At 40.3% G+C, this 23,833-nt stretch overlaps 1 protein-coding gene across 3 annotated transcripts in view; it reads left to right on the top strand.

The window, feature by feature from the left end:
• Positions 1-23,833, top strand: part of MGAT4A (alpha-1,3-mannosyl-glycoprotein 4-beta-N-acetylglucosaminyltransferase A) — a 121,239-nt gene that overhangs the window by 44,420 nt on the left and 52,986 nt on the right. For all 3 annotated transcript variants that reach the window (XM_055242076.2, XM_055242075.2, XM_063617660.1), the window contains 2 exons: positions 8,596-8,763; positions 11,905-12,045. In XM_055242076.2, the coding sequence (XP_055098051.1) occupies positions 8,596-8,763; positions 11,905-12,045 (309 nt within the window). The remainder of the gene's footprint in view (positions 1-8,595; positions 8,764-11,904; positions 12,046-23,833) is intronic.

Genomic DNA, 23,833 nt, shown 5'->3' on the forward strand with positions numbered 1-23,833 from the left:
GCTTGTTAGTAGAGCTACTCCATAGTGTGTGACTGGTTAATTATCAGTACCCTGCTTTTTAGTTTAAGGTAGTTCTAATGTAGAACTATCTACATAGTACACTTAGCTATATGTTTGTAACAGTTATAACTATCTACATAGTTCTACATGAGATAACTATGTAGTTATCTTTGTAGTTCTAATGTAGAACTACATTAGAATTCTAATGCTGTATCTTGAGGATTCTTCATAGGAAAATACAGGGCATTATAGCTTTCAGAATACAAAATGTTTTTAATTTTCCTTTTAGAATGAAATACACCTTTATGAAGAAGTATCTCCCAGTAACTTTAAAGTACTTAAGGAAAATAGTTTATAACCATCTGATCATTTTTACCCCAAGCTCCTTGTGGTTGAATTTTAAAAAGTCGGGTTGAATACAATCATTGTTAATATTTTTAGAGTGAAGAGCTGTTATAAACATATAGCTAAGTGTACTCTAATGAATGTTATCATGAGTTATGAATTTTTATAGTTCCTCATTTTATTATTATAAGGGAATTTGGGACTTCATGATGAACTTACTAAAAAGAGATTGCCCTTTCCCAAGGGAAATCAAGGAAAATTATTATGTCTATTTAGATTTGGAAGGCTGAGGCAGGCAGATCACTTGAGGGCAGGAGTTCAGGACCAGACTGGGCAACACTGAAATCCCATCTCTACTGAAATACAAAAACTTGGCCGAGTGTGGCAGTGTGCACCTGTAATCCCAGCTCTTTGGGAGGCTGAGGCAGGAGAATCGCTTGAACCCAGGAGGTGGAGGTTGCAGTGAGCCGAGATCACGCCACTGCACTCCAGCCTGGGTGACAGAGCGAGACTCTGTCTCCAAAAAAAAAAAAAAACCACCAAAGAAACAAACTGTTATAGGTACGTGCAGCATCGTTTTTTGTCTTAAGGTGTTATGTTTATTAGGTCAGGGGATAGATTTTAACTTATTAAACCTCTACCTGGAAGTTTGTTTTGAATGACACTGTTAATGATTATATTAGCTGACAGCTTAGAGAAATAGTGGTTGCGTTCCAGAAAATATTTCAACCATAGCCGATTTGGTATTCACTAGTCACTGTTTTGTAAGTATACTGAAAACATCTTATAAGGGAGTAAATGAATTATATTCATTATTTTAATTTAACTAAAGTGTATGATCTTGTATATCTATGAGCCCCATTTTCCCTTTTGAATTTAGAAGGGTGCAGCTATTTTCAGAATCCGTGTGTATGTGTTGGATCCTGACTGGAGTACTCCAAAACCAGAATAATCTTGATAATGCCATGTAAGAGACCTTTGAAACTGGTGTTCACTGGATACTTGGAAACCCCTCTCTGCCCCAAGTTAATCTTCAGGATTATGTCCCTAAACATTTTAATGAGTGCCCCCTGTCCCTGGAACCCTTAACCTGTGGGCCAGATGAAGGGAGAGGAGAAGGAACTGGTAGACTAGAACTACATAAACTTCTAGGCTGCTCGAGTCTAGAACTACCCTGAGGACAATGCTGGCTACCTCTGGGCTTCTCCGCTCATGGACCTGGGACTGGCACATCAGCATCACCTGGGAGCTTGTTAGTGGGCCCCACTTCAGACCTATGGAATCAGGATCCCTGGAAGTGAAGTCCAGAATTCTGTGTTTTAATGAGCCCTTTTAGGTGGTTCTTATGCATGATAAATTCAGGAAACAATGAGATACTTGGTCTCGTTTGTAAGTTTTAGCTATCCATTCTAATTAGAATTGTCTGTTCAAGTTCTGTTCTTTCAGCCTGTTTCATTTGGACTGCCGTTCACTGTGTCTTTTGGCTTTTTACGGCATTAGTTCTCCTAAACCACCCTCTGAATCCAGTTCTTTTATTTTTTTTTCTTTATGCTTAAGAGGTTTATAAGTGGGAAATTTTCTGCAATTTCATCTAGGCCATCTTCTTGCTAATTTAAAATGGTTGTGTAAGAGTGATGCATGTGAAATCTTTACAAAGTGAAATAGAACGTTTTTCAAAGGCAGTGGCTTCCTGAGAAGTAAAGCTTGTTAAATTTTGGAATCTTACTAAAAACCTTACTCATTCATATTTTAAAAAATTTTATCTGTGGAAAGAATTGTATCAGTTCAATGTGGTACTGAGGTTGAACCAGATGACTCCTTTTTTTTTTTTTTTTTTTTTTAAGAGACAGGGTCTTGCTCTGTCACCCAGGCTGGAGTTCAGTGGCACATTTGCCACTCACTGTAGCCTCAAACCCCTGGGCTCAAGGGATCCTCCCACTTCAGCCTCCTGAGTAGCTGGGGCTACAGGCATGCAGTACCACACTGGCTAATTTTTGAAAATTTGTTGTAGAGACAAGGTCTCCTTATTTTGCCCAGGCTGGTCTCAAACTTTTAGGTTCAAGCAATCCTCCTGCCCTGGCCTCCCAAAGCACTGGGATTTCAGGTGTGAGCCACCGTGCCCAGCCCAGAGGACTTCTCAACATTTTTTTCAGTGCCAGAATTTTATTATCTAATAAATATTGAAATGTTTTAAATTAAGAAATAAACAGTGGGTTTAACTTTTGGTAGTTTTTATTTTAGTACAAAAAGTCAGTTTTTAACATTAGCTCTGAATTTAGTAGTATCTTGTACATCTGGCTGATAAGAAGTTACTATTGTTTAAAAAATGAAGTTCTCTGGTCTGTTTTTATTCACCACACATTAAATATGACTTATTGGTGCTTTTTGTTTGTGTTCATCATTCATTTATACTGTTGAACAATTTCATATGAAATTACCATTTTTGCCAAAAAGGATCAAATATCAGCAATTTTATATGGTTTAGCCTAGTAAGTCTTTGAAAGCCCAAAGTTACCTTTTCACTGGAAACTGACCTAAATATTTGAGTTGAAGAATCAAAGTGGTTTCTCTGGAAATTTTGTTTTAGAATCTTAGGTTCACAAAACACAATTTGTACAAAACATAATTTGTACTTTCATTGTCTAGGCTGAACATATAATTTTCTACAATTAAAAAAGTTAGATTTTGTCTACAGTAAAAACAAAACAATAAACAAAACTAGGCACTTCCCAGTAAGATGGTAGTATGAGAGTTCCCTCAGTTTCCCACCATGACCCCCCATGCAAACCGATTGAAATGATTCCAAGAAAAGCAAAAATAAGAATTTTGCTACTAATGTTGACAATAGGGAATTATCAAACATATTAATTTGAAGGATTTTTTTCATCTGTTATGTTAAAGTGAACTGAATGCTGGAAGCAGATAAACAACTCTCTTCCTCAAGAAAGCTGTATAGTATTATGGGAAATATAAATGGAGAAAAGTCTAGGGAAAATGTTCTAGAAAGTTGAGTTGGCTTTCTAGATGGAATATGAAATTGCCCTGTTGCTGTGGAGAACTCTTTTAATGTGGCAGAATGGAGTTAGGAACAAAGGACGGATGTGAGAGAGATCGAAAATGGCCCCTCTGGAGCCTTTTCACAGCTGTGGGTCTTGGACTAAGAACAGCAATAGCATCCGGGCTAGAAACTAAATACCTGTGACATTATCCAATAGTCCATGGGCCCCCAGGGACTTTTTCTAAGCTAACTTTCCAAGAGCATGGACAGTTCCCCTCAAAGCAGGGAGGCATTTTAGAATTAGGGGTGCAGCATTTCTCTACTGGGACTGCTTATTCTTCCTACTTGTTGAAGCTGGCCTCTGGGAGGGTGATTTCAAAACATAACAAGAAAATGCATGTGGAGATAGAGACTGCCCTCAGACTCCCATCCCTTTCTACCACTCAGGAGCTGATGAAAGACTGAGCCTATATCTGCCATTCAATCTCCTGCTTACTTTAAAGCATCATTGTATTAAAAAAAAATGATGAAATGAAGAGTTGCAAGGATAGTACAAATAACTTCTCTACACATTTCACCTATTGTGAACATTTTGCCTCTATCATCTTCCTTTCTACAGATATTTGTTTCTTTTCAGAACCATTTCAGAGTAAATTGCAGAAATCATGCCCCTTTACCCCTAAATACTTTTATGTTTATTTCCTAAGAACCAGGGCATTCTCTTACATTACCACAGTTCAAGTGTCAAATCCAGGAAATTTAACATTGGCACAGTCATACCCATTCTGTAGTCTGTGTTCTGTTATTTTTCCAGTAATGTTCTTGACAGCATCTGTTTCTTCTGGTCCAGGATCCAGTCCAGGACGTGCTTTGCATTTAGTCTCTCTTACCCTTGGTCGTTTCCTCAGCCTTTGTCTTTGATGACCTTGACATGTCTTAAAGTGGAAGCCATTTTTTTTGAGATGGAGTCTCGCTCTGTCACCCAGGCTGGAGTGCAGTGGCGCGATCTCGGCTCACTGCAACCTCCGCCTCCCGGGTTCACGCCATTCTCCTGCCTCAGCTTCCCGTGTAGCTGGGACTACAGGCGCCCGCCACCACGCCCGGCTAAATTTTTGTATTTTTTTAGTAGAGACGGGGTTTCACTGTGTTAGCCAGGATGGTCTCAATCTCCTGACCTTGTGATCCGCCTGCCTCAGCCTCCCAAAATGCTGGGATTATAGGCGTGAGCCACCACACCCGGCCACCATTTGTTTTATACATAATCCCCCAATTTGGATGTGTCCAATGTTTCCTTGAGATTAGAATCAGATTATGCATTTTGGGCAGGAATTCCACGTAATGAGGGGTGTCCTCTGGGGTTCGCTTCATGAGGCACGTGATCTCTGTCCCATTATTGCCAACTTTAACTTTGATCATTTAATGAAGGTGGTGTCAGCTAGGTTTTATCATTTCCCTCTTTGTAAAATAATGACCAATTTGTGGGGAGGTATTTTAAGATGATATAAATACCTGTTTTTTTTTTAATCAGACTTTCACCTGTTAGTCTTAGCATGCATTTTTGATGCTTGCCTGAGTCGGTTATTGCTATGATGGTTGCAAAATGGTGTTTTTTTGGTTTTTTGTTTGTTTGTTTGTTTGTTTGTTTTGAGACGGAATTCTGCTCTTGTTGCCCAGGCTGGAGTGCAATGGCGCGATCTTGGCTCACCGCAACCTCTGCTTCCCAGGTTCAAGCGATTCTCCTGCCTCAGCCTCCCAAGTAGCTGGGATTACAGGCATGCGCCACCATGCCCACCTAATTTTGTATTTTTAGTAGAGACAGGATTTCTCCTTGTTGGTCAGGCTGGTCTTGAACTCCCGACCTCAGGTGATCCGCCCACCTCGGCCTCCCGAAGTGCTGGGATTACAGTCATGAGCCACCGCACCTGGCCCAAATGGTGGTTTTTCTAATGTTCATTATTTCTTCTACATTTAGTAATTGGCCTTCTTCTGCCAGAAACAGTTTCCCCTCATTTGTTCATTTTTATTTATTTATTGTTGATACAGACTCATGGATTCTTATTTTATTCAATGGGTTATAATCCATTACCATCAATATTTATTTTGGTTCTTAAATTGTTCCCCATTTGGCCAGTGGGGGCCTCTCCAAAGGGCCCTTCTGTGCCCTTTGAAGAAGTCCTGTCATTTTTTTCTTTTAGTAATGCTTTCTTGCTGGCAGAAGAATATTCCAGGTTTATCTTAAAGTTATTTCTCTAAAGAGTTCTTAAAAAAAAGTTTTTAATAGAGTTGAGGTCTCGCCACGTTGCCCAGGGTGGTCTCAAACTCCTGGGCTCAGGTGATCCTCTTGCCATTGATTCCCAAAGTGCTGGGGTTATAGGAGTGAGCTACCACGCCCGGCCTCCAAAGAGTTCTAATTTATTTTAGTGGCAAACGGTGTTGAGAAACCAGTATCTAGGCACTGCTTAAGTCTGAAGGGTAGGAGTCTAATGTTCACATAAAGAGGGAAGAACTCAAAGATCTGTTTTGGACACACGCTGTGTTTGGACACTGTGTTTATAATGATCTGCCCTTGTCCATACTCTCTGGACTGGCAGTTCACACTCTTTTAGTTTCTGTAACCATATAACATATTCAGATCTCAGAGCAAGTTCCCCCATATTATCTTCTAGATTTTTCTTGGCCCTTTAAAAACATTAATTCTTCTAGATAAATACTAGAATTATATATCAACTTCAAAAAATTTGTTACTTTGAAAGATACTGAATTGGGCCAGGTGCGGTGGCTGACGTCTGTAATCCCAGCACTTTGGGAAGTAGAGGCGGGCAGATCACAAGGTCAGGAGATCGAGACCATCCTGGCTAACATGGTGAAACCCTGTCTCTACTAAAAATAGAAAAATTAGCCGGGCCAGGTGGCGGGCGCCTGTAGTCCCAGCTACTCGGGAGGCTGAGGCAGGAGAATGGCGTGAACCCAGGAGGCAGAGGTTGCAGTGAGCCGAGATCGCACCACTGCACTCCAGCCTGGGCGACAGAGTGAGACTCCGTCTCAAAAAAACAACAACAAAAAAGAAGGATACTGAATTGAATGAATTTCTTTTGCTTAGGGTAGAATTAATCTTTTTGTAAGACTGAGTCTTCCTATTTAGGAATAAAATAACTTTATTGATTCTATTATAGACCAGTAAAAGGCTTGTACTTTTCTTCACATAAATCTTATGTGTCTCTTCTTATAATTGTTTAATGTAATTGTTTATAGTTTTGTGTTTGGGAATAGTATCTCTTTCACATTTCTTATATTGTGAATTTACACATGCAGAAAATGCTTAAACCATGAGTGACTTTCACTAAACTGCCACCCAGATCGAGAAATAGATCCTAGCTGGCACCCTGGAGCTCCCTGTATGCCCTTTCCCTATCACAGCCTTCTCTGTCCTACCTCTTCTCCTTTCCTTCTGAGCAAATTAAGGCAAATACGGTGACATACATGCTTTTGTTATTCCATGTAGTGAAGCATGGCAGTTAAGACAGAGAGATGCTTTTTTCTGCTATGGAATCTTAAGAGGTGTTTGCTGTAAGGATCTTTATGTAAGGGACAAGGAACAGTATAATTGAGTGTTATTAAGACTGCAGATTCATTTTTCATAAGTCTGTTTTTACTGCTTCTATCCATGATTAAAGCAGAAATTATAATGTTAAATTAAAAACAGACTTTCTGGCTGGGCACAGTGGCTCGCGCCTGTAATACCAGTACTTTCAGATGCCGAGGTAGGCGGATCACCTGAGGTCAGGAGTTTGAGACCAGCCTGACTAACACGGTGAAACCCCGTCTCTACTAAAAATACGAAAAGTATCTGGGTGTGGTGGCGCGTGCCTGTAATCCCAGCTACTCGGGAGGCTGAGGTGGGAGAATTGTCTGAATCCAGGAGGCGGAGGTTGCAGCAGTGAGCCGAGATTGCGCCACTGCACTCAAGCCTGGGTGACAGAGTGAGACTGTCTCAGAAAAAAAAAAAAAAAAAAAAAGCCTTTCTAAGGTTTGTTTAGGTGTCAAAATAGTAGCTTTAGCTTGCTATAGAAGTTGGAAGCATGCTTGCAATTTATCTTCATTTAATGAGGTTGTGGACATTGTGCATAACATTCCCACAGCCTCCACTACTATTCAGTACCACCGAGCAAGTAAATGAATGGCTTATTCCACCATCTCTCAGGTGTTGGTGTCCAGTTCTGTCCTCGAGCCTCTTCTACTGTGTGCTTTGTCTCTGTGCTGTTTTATTTCTACTCATTGTTTCAATGCCTACATTTATCCTCATCAAAGCCCATTTTTATTTCCTAGACCAGGTTTTTTTGACCTGTGATTCTCTCAAATTATTAAAATGAATAACTTTTAACAAGGGTCATTGTACATCTAGCTCAGTGGATTTTTATTTTATTGTTTTTTGAGACAAGGTCTCTGTCGCCCAGGCTGGGGTGCAGTCGTGTGATCATAGCTCACTGTAGGCTCCAATACTTGGGCTCTAGCAATCCTACCTCAGCCTCTTGAGTAGCTGAGACTACAGGCGCACACCACCATGCCTAGCTAATTTTTTATTGTTTTGTAGAGATGGGGTCTTACTGTGTTGCCTAGGCTGGTCTTGAACTCCTGGGCTCAAGCCATCCTCCACCTTGGCTTCCTAGAGTGCTGGGATTACAGGTGTGAGCCACCATGCCTGGCCACTCACTGGGTTTTTAGAGATCAGGACTTTGACCAAAGTCTGGCCTAGGGAAATCTTTGAGGACTAGGAAGTTCAGAGGAAAAGTTTGGTCTATGGAAATTAATGATTATGCTATAAAATATGTTATATTCATTATATTATTATATAAATTACCATCAGTTTCTGCCTCATCTCTCTATCTGGTTGATGTGAATATGGTCTTTATAGTTGTTTGTACTCTTTGACAGATGATGTTAGTATGATGCTTTAAAGTGTTTATTCTAAAACCTTTTATCGTTTTATCCATCTTTATATGAAGTGCTGGAGACTGCTCACATTTTTACAAATAATAAGAGCATAATAATAATAAGCATTAAGAGCATTCTTACAAATAATAAGAGTGTATAAACTTTGTTATATAACAGTCAGAACCCTTTTTTTCAGTTCTGTATCAATGAATATTTTCTTCTGAAAAACTCAACTTTAAACTTTGTAATTTTACAGTTCCGTTTAGATTATGTTGTTTGTTTTAAGACATATACTATAACTGTTTTGGTTTTGCTTCTAGAAAAACTGATTGCTTATCAACGAGAATTCCTTGCTTTGAAAGAACGTCTTCGAATAGCTGAACACAGAATCTCACAGCGCTCTTCTGAATTAAATACCATTGTGCAACAGTTCAAGCGTGTAGGAGCAGAAACAAATGGAAGTAAGGATGCATTGAATAAGTTTTCAGGTACAAACAGTATTTTTTATATTATAAAAAGATTATATATATATATATATATATATATATATATTTTTTTTTTTTTTTTTCTTTGAGACAGAGTCTTGCTCTGTAGCCCAGGCTGGAATGCAGTGGCGCAATCTCGGCTCCCTGCTAGCTCCACCTCCTGGTTTCACGCCGTTCTCCTGCCTCAGCCTCCCGAATAGCTGGGACTACAGGCGCACACCACCACGCCTGGCTAATTTTTTTGTATTTTTAATAGAGACAGGGTTTCACCATGTCTCTATGGTCTCGATCTCCTGACCTCGTGATCCACCCCCCTCGGCCTCCCAGAGTGCTGATATTACAGGCGTGAGCCACCGCACCCGGCCGAAAAAGATAATATTTTCAAAGGGGCATGTGGAATTTTTTTTGAAAGTCATGTAGAATAGTTTATAAGCCAGCATCTGTTAACCCTTTTCAGACAGAAAAAACACCACACAAAATTTTCTCTTCTAGTAAATTACAAAAAAAAAAAAAAAAAAAAATTTATTACCTGCTAAGTTTGATTTTAAGAGAGTCATATTAAGTTAAATTGGCTGGGCGCGGTGGCTCACGCCTATAGTCCCAGCACTTTGGGAGGCCGAGGTGGGCAGATCATTTGTGGTCAGGAGTTCAAGACCAGGCTGGCCAACATGGTGAAACCTCATTCCCTACTAAAAATACAAAAATTAGCCGAGCATGTTGGTGCGCACCTGTAGTGCCAGCTACTCAGGAGGCTGAGGCAGGAGAATCACTTGAACCCTTCAGGTGGAGGTTGCAGTGAGCTGTGATCGTGCCACTGCATTCCAGCTCTGCACTCCAGAGCAAGACTCCGTCTCAAAAACAAAAAAGTTAAATTGTAGTGGAATAAATTTCATTGGCAGTAGTGAAGAACGTGCATCTTTTGAAAACATATTCAAAATGAGATTAAAATTTAATTTTTTGTGTATATGTGTTTCTGTGATGACTTATGTATGGACTTCAGATGGACTCTGGAGAAATCTTTGAGCTATTTGAAGCAATTAGTGCTCTTAAAACTTATTTATATTACAGAGCACACATAGTTTCCTAGTGGATACTTTAGGAGTATCTGGCCTGTTTCTTTGAGAAATTCTAGTCAGAGTAAGATGAGGGCAAATGATCTCTCTTTCTGTGCTCTTCTTTATCTGATAATTAAATTGACATATGTATCTAATTGATTGCTTCCACATTTGCATAATCTTTCTAGATTAGCTTACTTTTTCATTTAGCTTCACCTGTTTTAAAAACACATGAATTCCCCTCATCTCCAGATCCACTGCCTCACCTTATTTATAAAGTTGCATGCTTCTTCTCCTCCTGCTGATAAACTTTGCATTATGTCAACCCTGATGTTGAAACTCATGGACTGGTGTAGATAAAAAATAAATCACCAATAAACCTGATGCCAAGTGATTTCTACTAATATGTTTTGTTTCCTTCTAGTATTTTTTCCATGAATATTTTTCTTCAAAATTGTTACTGTGTATGATGGCCTGATTTTCACTCTTGAAATTATACTAAGAGCATTTTAAAACTAGCTCATTAAATAATCTTCAAAATATTATTTTTAGTGGCTGTGAATATGCCAGCTGTATATACAATAATATATTAAACATTTTTTCCTACAGTTGTTCAAATGGGTTTTTCTGGGTTGTTTTTCCCCTCTAGTTTATAACTCTGATGAACATATTTGTATATAAATCAGTCATATTTCTGGTAACCTTTAGGTTATTTTCATTAGATTATGACCTTCTTAGAAATAGGATCTGTGTTTTGATGACTTGATTTTTGAACAAATGATACATTTGGTGGAATAAAATAGATAATCACTAAATATTTGTTGAATGCATAGAAGCTAAATTCTTAAAAGGGAAATTACTGAGTAATAGGACAGAAATGTTTTAAAGTTTTTGATGCTGCTTTGAATAGTTGGAACATTTATCTTGTTATCACCAATATTTAATATTATTATTTAATCTGCTAATTTCATAGATAGAAATTGATAGATATAATTTGTAATTGTCTTTACTCGTGAGATTAAACTGATTTTACATATGACAGTCATTTGCATTTCTTTCATGAATTTTTGGTTCTTATATTTTTAATGAAGTTGAGGTAACAAATTCCTACTGCTAACTTCCCTTTTTCTAAGGTTAAATTCAAATTTAATGAAATTTTAAAACAATATTATTTATACTACCAAGTTTTTATTTCATATCATTAAATGATTCATTGGTTCCTCTAATAAAAACAGAAACATCCTATGTGTAAAATAGAGTGAGAAAAAATATGAAACTATTTGGAAGTTGTGATCTGTACTGGATATTCTCAACTTGTGCTGTTTATATTATTTTACTTGAAGTTTTCAGAAAAAAATTCCTTCCATGTGAAATTTTGATAACATGTAATGCATAAAGAAAGTGAATGGCTAGGCATGGTGGCTTATGCCTGTAATCCCAGCACTTTGGGAGGCCAAGATAGGAGGATTCCTTGAGCCAGGAGTTTGAGACCATCTTGGGAAACATAGTGAGACTCTCGTCTGTACGAAAAAAAAAATCTTTTTTTTAATTAGCTGATGTGTTAGCATGTGCCTGCAGTCCCAGGTACTCAGGAGGCTGAGGTGGGGAGGATCTCTTGAGCCTGGGAGGTCAAGGCGACAGTGAACTGTGATTGTGCCAGTGGACACCAGCCTGGGCTACAGAGCAAGACCCTGTCTCAAAAAAAAAAAAGAAAGAAAAAATGAAAGTGATTGATGGTCAATGTACTTATTTATTACATTTTCATAAGCCAACAGCATATTTAGAGTCTGTTTGGCAAACTTGAGTTCTAACACATTGTAGAGGTGAGCCCTTAGCATCCCACCTTCTTACGGTCCTCTAGCTGACTATTTTGGTTTCCTTCAGCCAGTTTTATCAACATCATGACCTGTGAGACTTTGGCTTTGATAGTGTCCTTTTCATCTTAAATGGAGATCTCATTCACCAGAGTGTGAAACTAGGAAAGAAAATTCTTTAGTTTTAGTTCTCATTAATTTTTACTGCTGGTTTTATAAAATCAGCAACTTCTGTAAGGTAATTCTTGTGTACTAATTACACTTCTGTGTTTCAGATAATACCCTAAAGCTGTTAAAGGAGTTAACAAGCAAAAAATCTCTTCAAGTGCCAAGTATTTATTATCATTTGCCTCATTTATTGAAGAATGAAGGAAGTCTTCAACCTGCTGTACAGATTGGCAACGGGAGAACAGGAGGTATGTTCATTTTGTTTCTTACTGCGGTTGTACTACTGCTGCTGTTAAATGTGTTTTGTGCTATTATGGTGACCATCAGAAATCTGGGAGGTCAAAAAATAAAAGTTCTCTCTTTATCTGTGCACATCAGATCATTCTACACTCCAGGTTGAAAGGAGTTGGACATTTTCCTTCGTAGACCAAAGTAATATAGCTGAAAGGGATCCTGTGAAATCTAGTTCAGGCCCCATCCCAGGCAGACAAATGTTGACACCTTTGTCATTTTTCTGTTTTAGAAACTTGGGAAGTACAGAGATGACTTTTTTCCTTGTATCTTATTTCAAAATTAACAGCTCTTTTGGTCATGTCACAAAGGTTTTTCTTATGTCTGCCCCACTTTTTCGTACAGAGATGTAAGTAGATAGTAACTTTTATGTAACTTTTTATGCAGTAGTAGAAATACTTTGATTTGCTTCTTTTTTCCTAATTTATTCAAAAAATAGCTTACTTTTCTCTTCTTGTCAGAGGCAACAGAACTTCTTCAGTTTTCCTTATAGAAATTATTTACCACTCTTTTTTTTTTTGAAGCGACGTAAGCACAGATTTATTGAAACCAAAGTACACTCCACAGAGTGGAAGTGGGCTTGAGCAAGCAGCCCAAGAGCCATTTACCACTCGTACATTTGATTCCGCTGTTTTGACTTCGTTAATCTTTTCTTTGTAGATTTTAAAATGCAGAGGGCAGAATATTATTTTGTTCTTTAAGTTTTTAACAAGTGATGAAATGATTACTTCATAGATATCAAGATTCATTTTTGGGTTAGTGTTTTTGAAAAGCTGAGTCTACTTTAGATTCAATGGGATTCTTAAGTATTTTGCTTTCTTTTTTGGGGGATCACATCTTCTCATTGATCTATAAATGTAAGCTTTTACATTCACCTTGTTTTAGTTCTGCTGCCTTTCTATTTCATTAATCAGTTGAAATAATATACTACTTTCCTTCTTAAGGAGGTGGAAACTCTTAAAATAGCATGTTGAGACAAACTCCTTCTTTCCTTTCTCTAATGATTCAAAAAATATTTATTGAAGCCAGGCATTCTGCAGGTGCCAGGTATACAGAGACTAACAAGGTGTGTGTGGTACTTTGTTGTTTTGGTTTTTTTTAGAATGTTGATTGTTAATTATTTTTGAAGCTGATATCGTCTCTCCCTTTAATAATCACTTTTTGGATAAGATGTCTTAAGTAATTGTGGGTTTGTTCGTTTAGACTGTTTCTTCATTCATAACAGTATCTAATGAAAAGAAATTAGAAGTGTTTTTAAAGTCATTTAAAACGTCCAAGGTCTCTAATAGGTTTTTATTTTATAAATGTGACATCCTCTTTCTTTTGAAGCTGTGTATTCCATCCCATTTGTTTACATGACTTTATCCATTATAAATATAATAAAATCTTGGTCAACCAGCTTTGCAATAGTTAACATTTTATAAAGCTGCTATTATTTTTGAAAGGTAGAAAAAACTGCTTGGTAGAAAAAACAGATGGGCAAATAACCCATATTTACATTAAACATTTTCCTCCCTAAATCATTAGGAAACAGCTCTTAATATTTTTAGTTACAGGACCTTTTGGATATTCTAGGAAAGCTGTCAATCTCTACTTTGGAAAATGCCCATAGAAAATATAATTTTGTTTGTAATTTCTGGGGTTTTATGGAACCCCAGAACTTATCTAGGGCTTCATATTCAGAACTTCTGTTTCTTAGATAAAGAAAAACAGCTTCTTGCTAAAAACTCTGTTTTCCATTGGTCAGGCTGATTAATTAGGTGGTAACAGCACCTAGAACAGCTAAGCCATCGTAAGGCTGAAGAGGAAGGACAGTGCTGCCGGTGGCTACTGACCCCAGGGGAGTGGCTGGGATTCTCACACCCAGAACAGAAAACTGCCGGCGCACCACCCAGCACCACATCTGTATCCTCCCACCACATTGACCAAGGCAGGCTGCGGCAAACAGACCCAGCGACTACAAATGGGTGCAAGGGCGACTTCAGCAACAAGGGGTTGCTGAATAATTTAGGAAAATTAGTACCATGAATGACTTAATACTAAAGAAAATTGAGTTTGCAGAACAAACTGAATATGATTTAAAAATAAAACATCAACTTATTTTTAGAAATGAGGGAGGACAACTTGCCCATAACCCAATAACTGACCATTATCAAAGGATCTGTTAGAAATCTTTGTGCTTATGATTTCAATGATTATATTTAAAAATCCTATATCGAGGGACTGATATGGAATTTTAGCTAGACATAGCTAAAGATCAAATTAGTGGTCAGAAAGACCGAGCTGTGTATTTCTTCCAGAATGCAGCATAAACGCCTACAAAATGGAAATAGACAAAAGTTTTAATGTTCATCTGGTAGTAATTTCAGAAGTGAGCAAAGAGAGTGAAAAGAGGGAATTACCAGCTTATAGAAGTAAATTTCTTTGAGTTGAAGAAACATTCAGGTCTTCAGGTTAAAGGGCCCATTCAGGGTAGAGCAAGAGGGCTGAGAAAAGACTCTCACTGGGTTATCTACCAAAATGGCACTACTGCTTGGTAGAGGATAACAGATAATTCTTGAAGTATTTGCTGCAATGAAAGTCCATGAGCAATTGCTATGGGCCAGGCACCTTGCCATATACTTTGGTACACAAAATTAGATGTGGTTCCGAGTCTTGTGGCACTTCAGCCCAGTAAAGAAGACACGTATTAGTCACATAGTCAATTATACAAACAACTGTATAATTATAACTTTAATTACCGATGTAAAGGATGCTTTGAGAATGTGTAAGAGGGACTTTTGGCCTAATTAGGGAGTTTAAGGAACTCTGAGAAATTACATTTGGCCTGAGGCTGGTAGAATCTGTCATTTACTGGTGAAGATGGGTGTGTTGGTGTCCTATTGCTGTTGTAACAAATTGCGACAAACTCACTGTGTTTAAACCACAACACAGATTTCTCATCTTACAGTTTGGGAAGGCAGAAGTCCTAACACCAGGTTGTCAAGAGGGGTGTGTTCCTTCTGGAATCTCTAGGGGAGGATCCTTTTTTTTTTTTTTTTTTTGCCTTTTCCACATTACTTTGTGGCCTCTTCCTTCATCTTCAAAATACAGTATCTTCAAATCTCTATGACCATGACCCTCTTGATTCTGTTGTTCCATCTCTTTCTTTCGCTCTGACCCTCCCTCCTTCCTTTCATAAAGACCCTTGTGATTATATTGGGCCCACTAGGTAATCCAGAATAATCACCCCATCTCAAGAACTTTAATCACATCTGCAAAGTCCCTTTTGCCATGTAAGGTAACATATTCACAGGCTCCAGGAATTATGGCATGGACATCTTTGGGCGACCATTATTCTCTCCATCACAATGGGGATAAAAGAATATTCCAAAAGATGGAAAGAGCACCACAAAAGTCCTGTGGTGGAAGGGAGTGTGGAATGTTCTAGAAAATGAAAGAAGGTCACTGTAGTTTAAGTGTAGAGTGAGGAGGTGTGTGGAACAAGATGAGGCTAGAGATGTAAGTTGAGGCCAGACCATGTAGGGCCTCCTAGACCATTTATGGGATTTTGGTTTCTATCCTAAGAGCGGTAGGAAGCCATTGAAGGGTTTTCAACAGGACTTATTAAGAATGACTTGATAAGATTTAAATTGTACAGAAATCACATTTGCTGCAATGGGAAGAATGATTGAGGATGTGGGAAGAAGAATAGATATGAAAAACCAGATAGGCTGTTTCAGTGATCCACTGGAGAGAGGGTCGACTTGGACGAGGTAGCAGTGGTAGTTATAGAGATGGGAAGAAGAAGATGGACCTAGAGTTGTTTGGTACATATGAGAATGTATCAGGGAGGACATAGTCATATTCTGGATTTGTGGACTGAGGTAGAGGAGTGGTCACGACGAACCCAGGGTTTCTGGATTGAGTGACTGGATGCATGGTCACGACGAACCCAGGGTTTCTGGATTGAGTGACTGGATGCATGGTGGGCCATTCAGTGAGATAGGGGACAATAGACACTGTTTTGCATCATTGGTTTGCAAGAGAAGTTTATAAATTAAATTTGGATATGATAATTTGGAGGTGATTTTGAGATATCACAGTGGAGATGTTGGAGTAGGCAGTTGGATATTTAGATCTGGGACTCGAAGGAGAGATCTGAGTTAGATTTAATTTTATGAGTCATTGTTTGGGAGTAAGTGGTTGAAGACACAAATGGATGAGATCACCTAGGGCCTAGGACTGAGACTTGAAGGTTTTCCAGCAGTTAATTTCCAGGGAAAGAGGAAGATGAACGCAAGGAAGACAGAGACAGACAAAGGGCAACTAGGCAGTAGAAGAAAAAAAAATTATTATGAGATATAAGGAAAGCAATGAAGAATAAATGACTAAAGTCAAACCGTAAGGAAACATGATAGGCTAAAAATATTTGGCTAGCAATGAACATTTTTAAAGGGACATAATTTAGTCATAACTGAAGGTAGATTGAGTTACTGAAGATTGAGTATGCCAAGATTTTTCCTAATTCTTTTTTTACTTTAAAGGAAATACAAACTAGAATTTGAAAACTTCCCAGGAAAGTGGAAGAAAATGAAATAATCACAGTTGATAGCTCTGTCAAATTATAAATACCATGAGGTAGGGGCCTTACCTATCTCATGACTGTATTTCAGACTATCTAGTACATAATAGATATATTATATGTGCACAATTACTGCTTGAATTGGAAGTACTAGGTGGTTAATCAGTGGAACTCTTGCACTCAGAATTAAAACAAAATTAGTGATCCCAGTACCTAGCCCAACCCATTGGCTCTATTTCTGTTTGGTTTCCTTGGTCCATCTTGCTCCTCCCTAAAAGGATGATATGACCATATTCTTCACTTTGCTGACATATTTCTTCTGAACTCTAACTCAGTAGAATACTTACATTTTCTGGATGGTAGAAGAACATTGTATCAGATAGGACAGGCTGGGTTATGTTGTGGTAACTAACAACCCCAGAGTCTCAGTGATTGAGATAACAAATGTTTATTTATTTTTTTGCTCATAGTACGTGTCCACCAAGGTTGACCAGTCATGCAGGGATCCAGGCTGACAGAGCAGTTGCCATCTTGAGTGTTTCTGGCTGCTCTGCCAAAGAGAACAATCTCAAGGATTTCACACTGTAGTTATCAGTGCTCAGCCCAGAAATTACACATGCTGATGACTCATGGGCTATTAATAATTATATCCCCTTTGCCCCACAGTCCCCAACCATAAGGGGACTAAGAAGTGCAGCCCCCACCATGGGCTCAGAAGGCCAAGGAAACTACCCTTTTTTGGTGTTAATTTTGCAAATTACCATGAGCATGGTTACTCTTAATTTTGTAGGTTTGGCTGAAATTAGAAGTTTCATTTTTAGTGCTTTTGAAGTCTTCGAATACCCTGGTTTAAGCTGAATAATTTAAAATTGAACTCTAAAATAGTATATTAGGGATAAAATGGTTTATTCGCTAAACATGCTGTATTAGTCCATTTTCACGCTGCTGATAAAGACATACCCGAGACTGGGCAATTTACAAAAGAAAGAGGTTTAATTGGACTTAACAGTTCCACGTGGCTGGGGAGGCCTCACAATCTTGGCAGAAGGCAAGGAGGAGCAAGTCACATCTTACATGGATGGCAGCAAGCAAAGAGAGAGCAAGCTTGTGCAAGGGAACTCCTCTTTTTAAAACCATCAGATCTTGTGAGGCTTATTCACTGTCATGAGAACAGCACAGGAAAGACTTGCCCCCATGATTCAATTACCTCCCACCGGGTCCCTCCTGCAACAGATAGCAATTCAAGATGAGATGTGGGCGGGGACACAGCCAAACCATATCATTCTGCCCCGGCCCCTCCCAAATCTCACGTCCTCACATTTCACAACCAATCATGCCTTCCCAACAGTCCTCCGAAGTCTTAACTAATTTCAGCATTAACTCAAAAGTCCACAGTCCAACGTCTCATCTGAGACGAGGCAAGTCCCTTCCACCTATGAGCCTGTAAAATCAAAAGCAAGCTAGTTACTTCCTAGTTACAATGGGGGTACAGGCATTGGGTAAATACAGCCATTCCAAATGGGAGAAATTGGCCAAAACAAAGGGGCTACAGGCCCCATGCAAGTCCAGAATCCATCAGGGCAGTCAAATCTTAAAACTCCAAAATGATTTCCTTTGACTCCACGTCTCACATCCAGGTCACACTGATGCAAGAGGTGGGTTCCCTTGGTCTTGGGCAGCTCTGCCTCTGTGGCTCTGTGGGGTACAGCCTCCCTCCCAGCTGCTTTCTTGGGCTGGTGTTGAGTGTCTGTGGCTTTTCCAGGCATGTGGTGAAAGCCATGGGTGGATCTACCATTCTGCGGTCTGGAGGACGGTGGGCCTCTTCTCACAGCTCCAGTAGGTGGTGCCCCAATAGGGACTCTGTCGGGGGGGCTCTGCCGCACATGTCCCTTCTGCACTGCCCTAGCAGAGGTTCTCCGTAAGAGCACTGCCCCTGCAGCAAACTTCTGCCTGAGCATCCAGGCATATCCATTCATCCTCTAAAATCTAGGTGGAGGTTCCCCATTATTGACTTCTGTTCACCTGCAGGCTCAACACCCGTGGAAGCTGCCAAGGCTTGGGGCTTGCACCCTCTTAAGCCACAGCCTGAGCTGTACCTTGGCCCCTTTTAGTCGAGGCTGGAGTGGCTGGGACACAGGTCACCAAGTCCCTAGACTGCACACAGCAGAGGGACCCTGGGCCCAGCCCAGGAAACCATTTTTCCCTCCTAAATCTCTGGGCCTGTGATGGGAGGGGTTGCCACAAAGGTCTCTGACATGCCCTGGAGACATTTTCCCCATTGAGCTTAACCATTCAGCTCCTCATTACTTAATATGCAAATTTCTGCAGCTGGCTTGAATTTCACCTCAGAAAATGGGATTTTCTTTTCTATCACATTGTCAGGCTGCAAATTTTCCAAACTTTCATGCTCTTTCCCTTTTAAAACTGAATGCTGGCCAGGCACTGTGGCTCACGCCTGTAATCCCAGCACTTTGGGAGGCCGAGGCGGGTGGATCACGAGGTCAGGAGTTCGAGACCAGCCTGACCAACGTAGTGAAACCCTGTCTCTACTAAAAATACAAAACTTATCTGGCCATGGCGGTGGGCACCTGTAATCCCAGCTACTCGGGAGGCTGAGGCAGGAGAATCGTTTGAACCTGGGAGGTGGAGGTTGCAGTGAGCCGAAATCGTGCCATTGCACTCCAGCCTGGGCCACAAGAGTGAAACTCTGTCTCAAAACCACAATAACAACAATAAAAAAACAAAAAAACTGAATGACTTTAACAGCACCCAAGTCCCATCTTGAATGCTTTGCTGCTTAGAAATTTCTTTTTTTTTCTTTTTTTAATAAATTTTTTTTTTTGCACACAAAACAATAAACATTTTCTAAAAATACATACAAACAAAAAGATGCATATCAAACATTAGGAAGGTTGCACATGGGAAGACGGGGAATAGAAATGGGGGGTGGGAATTAAAGAAAATAAATGAGAGAGGGACTTTGTATGGATCAATGATAATAACTCAATCCTCTATTTGACAAAGAAGAAGGAGCAGGAAGAGGAAGAAAAAGAAAGTGGGATAAAGGATCAGAAAGGGAGGAAAATAGAAAAAATTAGAGTATGACTCCAGGATAGACCTGTTTTGTTGTCGCTGGGTTGGTTGGTTGGTTTGTCTGTTGTATTTTTCATATGTTTCGCCATGTTGGCCAGGCTGGTCTTGAACTCCTAGCCTCAAGTGATCAACCCGCCTCAGCCTCCCAGAGTGCTGGGACTACAGGCGTGAGCCACCACGTCCAGCCCCCACATTGCATCTGGCCTCCGTGGTAGACCTCCCAGAGGGGGCGGCTGGGCAGAGGCGCTCCCCATATCCTAGACGGGGTGGCCGGGCAGAGGCGCTTCTCACTTCTTCCCAGACGGGGTGGCCGGGCAGAGACGCTCCTCACTTCCCAGACGGGGCGGCCGGGCAGAGGCGCTCCTCACTTCCCAGACGGGGCGGCCGGGCAGAGGTGCTCCTCACTTCCCAGACGGGGCGGCCAGGCAGAGTCGCTCCTCACTTCTTCCCAGACGGGGCGGCCGGGCAGAGGCGCTCCTCACTTCCCAGACCAGGCAGCTGGGCAGAGGCACTCCTCACTTCCCAGACGATGGGCGGCTGGGCAAAAAAAACAAAAAGACTGAATGCCTTTAACAGCACCCAAGTCACCTCTTGAATGCTTTGCTGCTTAGAAATTTCTTCTGCCAGATGCCATAAATCATCTCTCTCAAGTTCAAAGTTCCACAAATCTCTAGGGCCGGGGCAAAATGCTGCCAGTCTCTTTGCTAAAACACAACAAGAATCACCTTTACTCCAGTTCTTAACAAGTTCCTCATCTCCATCTGAGACCACCTCAGCCTAGATTTCATTGGCCATATCATTATCAGCATTTTGGTCAAAGCCATTCAACAAGTCTCTAGGGAACTCCAAAGTTTCCTATATTTTCCTGCCTTCTGAGCCCTCCAAACTGTTCCAGCCTCTGCCTCTTACCCAGTTCCAAATTCACTTCCACGTTTTCAGGTATGTTTTCAGCAGCGCCCCACTCTACTGGTACCAATTTCCTGCTACTGATAAAGACATACCTGAGACTGGGCAATTTACAAAAGAAAGAGGTTTAATTGGACTTACAGTTCCATGTGGCTAGGGAGGCCTCACAATCATGGCGGAAGGCAAGGAGGAACAAGTCACATCTTACGTGGATGGCAGCAGGCAAAGAGAGAGCAAGCTTGTGTAGGGGAACTCCTGTTTTTGAAACCATCAGATCTTGTAAGACTTCTTCACTATTACGAGAACAGCACGGGAAAGATTTGCCCCCATGATTCAATTAACTCCCACCGGGTCCCTCCCACAACACATAGGAATTCAAGATAAGATTTGGGTGGGGACACACCCAAACCATATCATGTGCCATCTAAACTTCAGCAAAGCAAAACAAACCAAAAAACCCCAAGAGTATGGTAGGGATAGAGAATTTGCACTGTGACTTTATGCCATTTTTGTTTGCACACTGTGGATCACCATGGGCTTTGCTTTCATCATAGTGTATTCCATATGAGTTAGCATTTTCTAGGAATGCTCCTCATCCTAGTTGTTACGATGGTAATTTCTTTTTTTTTTTTTTTTGAGGCAGGGTCTCGCTCTGTTGCCCAGGCTGGAGTACAGTGGTGTGATCACAGCTTACTGCAGCCTCCACCTCCCAGGCTCAAGTGATCCTCCCACCTCAGCCTCCCAAGTAGCCAGGACTACAGGCATGCGCCACCATGCCCAGCTAAGTGTTTTATTTTTTGTAGATACAGGGTCTTCCTAAGTTGCTCAGGCTGGTCTCGAACTCCTGGGCTCAAGTGATCCTCCCACCTCAGCCTCCTGAAGTGCTGGGATTAAAGGCATCAGCTGGCTTTAAATTCTGAGGTAGATTATTCTGTGGAATTTTGCTTCCATTATAATTCATCCTGTCTTTTGGCATCTCAGAGTAACATGGTCAGAACAGAAGTCTGGATTGGAGGCCCTCTCCTCAAGTGTGTTGTTCTGAGTGAAAGTTGCCCCGTCCCCTTACTCAAGTCATCCTTGATTCCTCTCCTTCTCTTGTCTGCCAGCTAAAGCCCCATTAGCAAGGGTCTCCATCATCGACTCATCTCCACCTCTTCAAACACCCTACAGCCTCATTCAAACCACCATCTTTTCCTTTAGTTAGTACATTAACTTCCTAACCAATCTTCCGAAGTGCTTTTGCTTTTTGTGAAATTTGATAATCTCTTAAAATTACGAATTAGATAATGTCACTCCCCTGCTTACAACCTTACAATGGCTTTCTCTTGCATTCAGCATTAAAACAAACTTTGTTATATGCAATGTGACCCCTGACTGATTTTCTCAATCTGGGCTTATTCGGCTTTCGATCCAGCCTGCTCTTGGTATTTCTTGACTACGTCAAAATCATTCTGTCTTTAGGGCCTTGTTGCCTCCTCTTCTGCAGTATTCTTCACCAGCTCTTTCTCATGGTTACCAGCTCAGCTGATATCAGAGAGGCCTTCCATGACCACACGACCTATAGGGGTACCCCCTCCCCATTCATCACTCTGACAGTACCAACCTATACATGGCAGCCTGTAAGATACATATATTTTAAATCTTTTTCCCCTCTCTAGAATGTGCGTTCCATGAGGGCAGGGACCTTATCTATGTTATTTACCATTGTATGCTTAACACCTAGAATAGTGCCTTGCAGTAAATATGTGCAAAACAAATAGAGCGAATATCTTTTTTTTTGGGGGGGGGGGGCGGGGGACAGAGTCTCATAGAGCAAATATCTTTTTGAGTGCTTGAGAACTCTTCTTACCTAAAATGGAAGAGAGGGATGTGGGATGAAACCTTGGGGCAGTCCCTTAAACCTTTCACATCTTAGTATTCTTACCTCGAGAATCATGGTGGTAGATCCATGGTCTTTACTCTCCCTTCTGGCATTAGAATTCTTTTTTTTTTTTTTTTTTTTTTTTTTTTTTGAGATGGAGTCTCACTGTGTCGCCCAGGCTGGAGTGCAGTGGCGCGATCTTGGCTCACTGCAACCTCCGCCTCCTGGATTCAAGCAATTCTCCTGCCTCAGCCTCCTGAGTAGCTGGGACTACAGGCGCCCGCTACTACGCCTGGCTAATTTTTTGTATTTTTAGTAGAGACAGGGTTTCACTGCGTTAGCCAGGACGGTCTTGATCTCCTGACCTCGTGATCCACCCACCTCAGCCTCCCGAAGTGCTGAGATTACAGGTGTGAGCCACCGCACCCAGCCACTGGCATTAGAATTCTGTGAATTATAAGTATTTTTTATTATCTCCAAAAAATTGTTGCATGATTAAGACTAAGTTGTTTTTAACATATTGAAAATACTTCTCTATTGATACATACTCAGCATACTAAGACTTTAAGGCATAATTTTTAAAAATTTACTTTGAAATACCTCTATAATGCAATATAGGTGTTCTTCAAAATCACTGTGGTATAAAAATGGTGCAAAAAAATGAGAGCAAGGGGTTTAGGATCACAACACTCAAAAACTTTGTCAGTTACACATAAAAAAGGATAAGAACCTAATAATGGTGGCACAGTTTTTTACAAGTTAAATGATTAAGAAACACATAAATGTGGCATTCTATCTTGAAAAAGCCCTGAGATTTGCTTGTTAAAGTGGGTTGCTGAAGAGTTGCAGCTTGTAAGTTATTGTGAAGGGCTGTGAGGTAGGTTATTTGCAATCTGGTGGAAGGTTGCAACACCCGATGTGGATGGGTGTGGTTGATAGTTGTGGTGAACTGAGACAGCTGGTAGGTATTTTGAGGTGCATGCATTTTGTACGCAGTATTTCTACGTGGTTTGGTTCAATTTTCTGAACTCAATTCAGCTGGGTACAATTTTCTGTTGTTCACCTGGTGTTTGTCTCAGAGGACAAATTGCACATAAGCTAATGTGAAATTCACAAGTTATTCCCCAATTTTTCCCTAATATGTTAAGCATGTAGAAACAAATTTGCATTGAAAACAAGCATTATAGGAACATTGACTATAATTTTAGACTTCAAAAATGTTGCACAAATAGTACACAAAGTTTTCTTTTCTTTCTTTCCTTCTCTCTTTCTCTTTCTTTTCTTTTTTCTTTTCTTTCTTTTTTGATGGAATCTTGCTTTG

The sequence above is a fragment of the Symphalangus syndactylus genome, chromosome 14 (genome assembly GCF_028878055.3).
Source record: "Symphalangus syndactylus isolate Jambi chromosome 14, NHGRI_mSymSyn1-v2.1_pri, whole genome shotgun sequence".
Classification (NCBI taxonomy): domain Eukaryota; kingdom Metazoa; phylum Chordata; class Mammalia; order Primates; family Hylobatidae; genus Symphalangus; species Symphalangus syndactylus.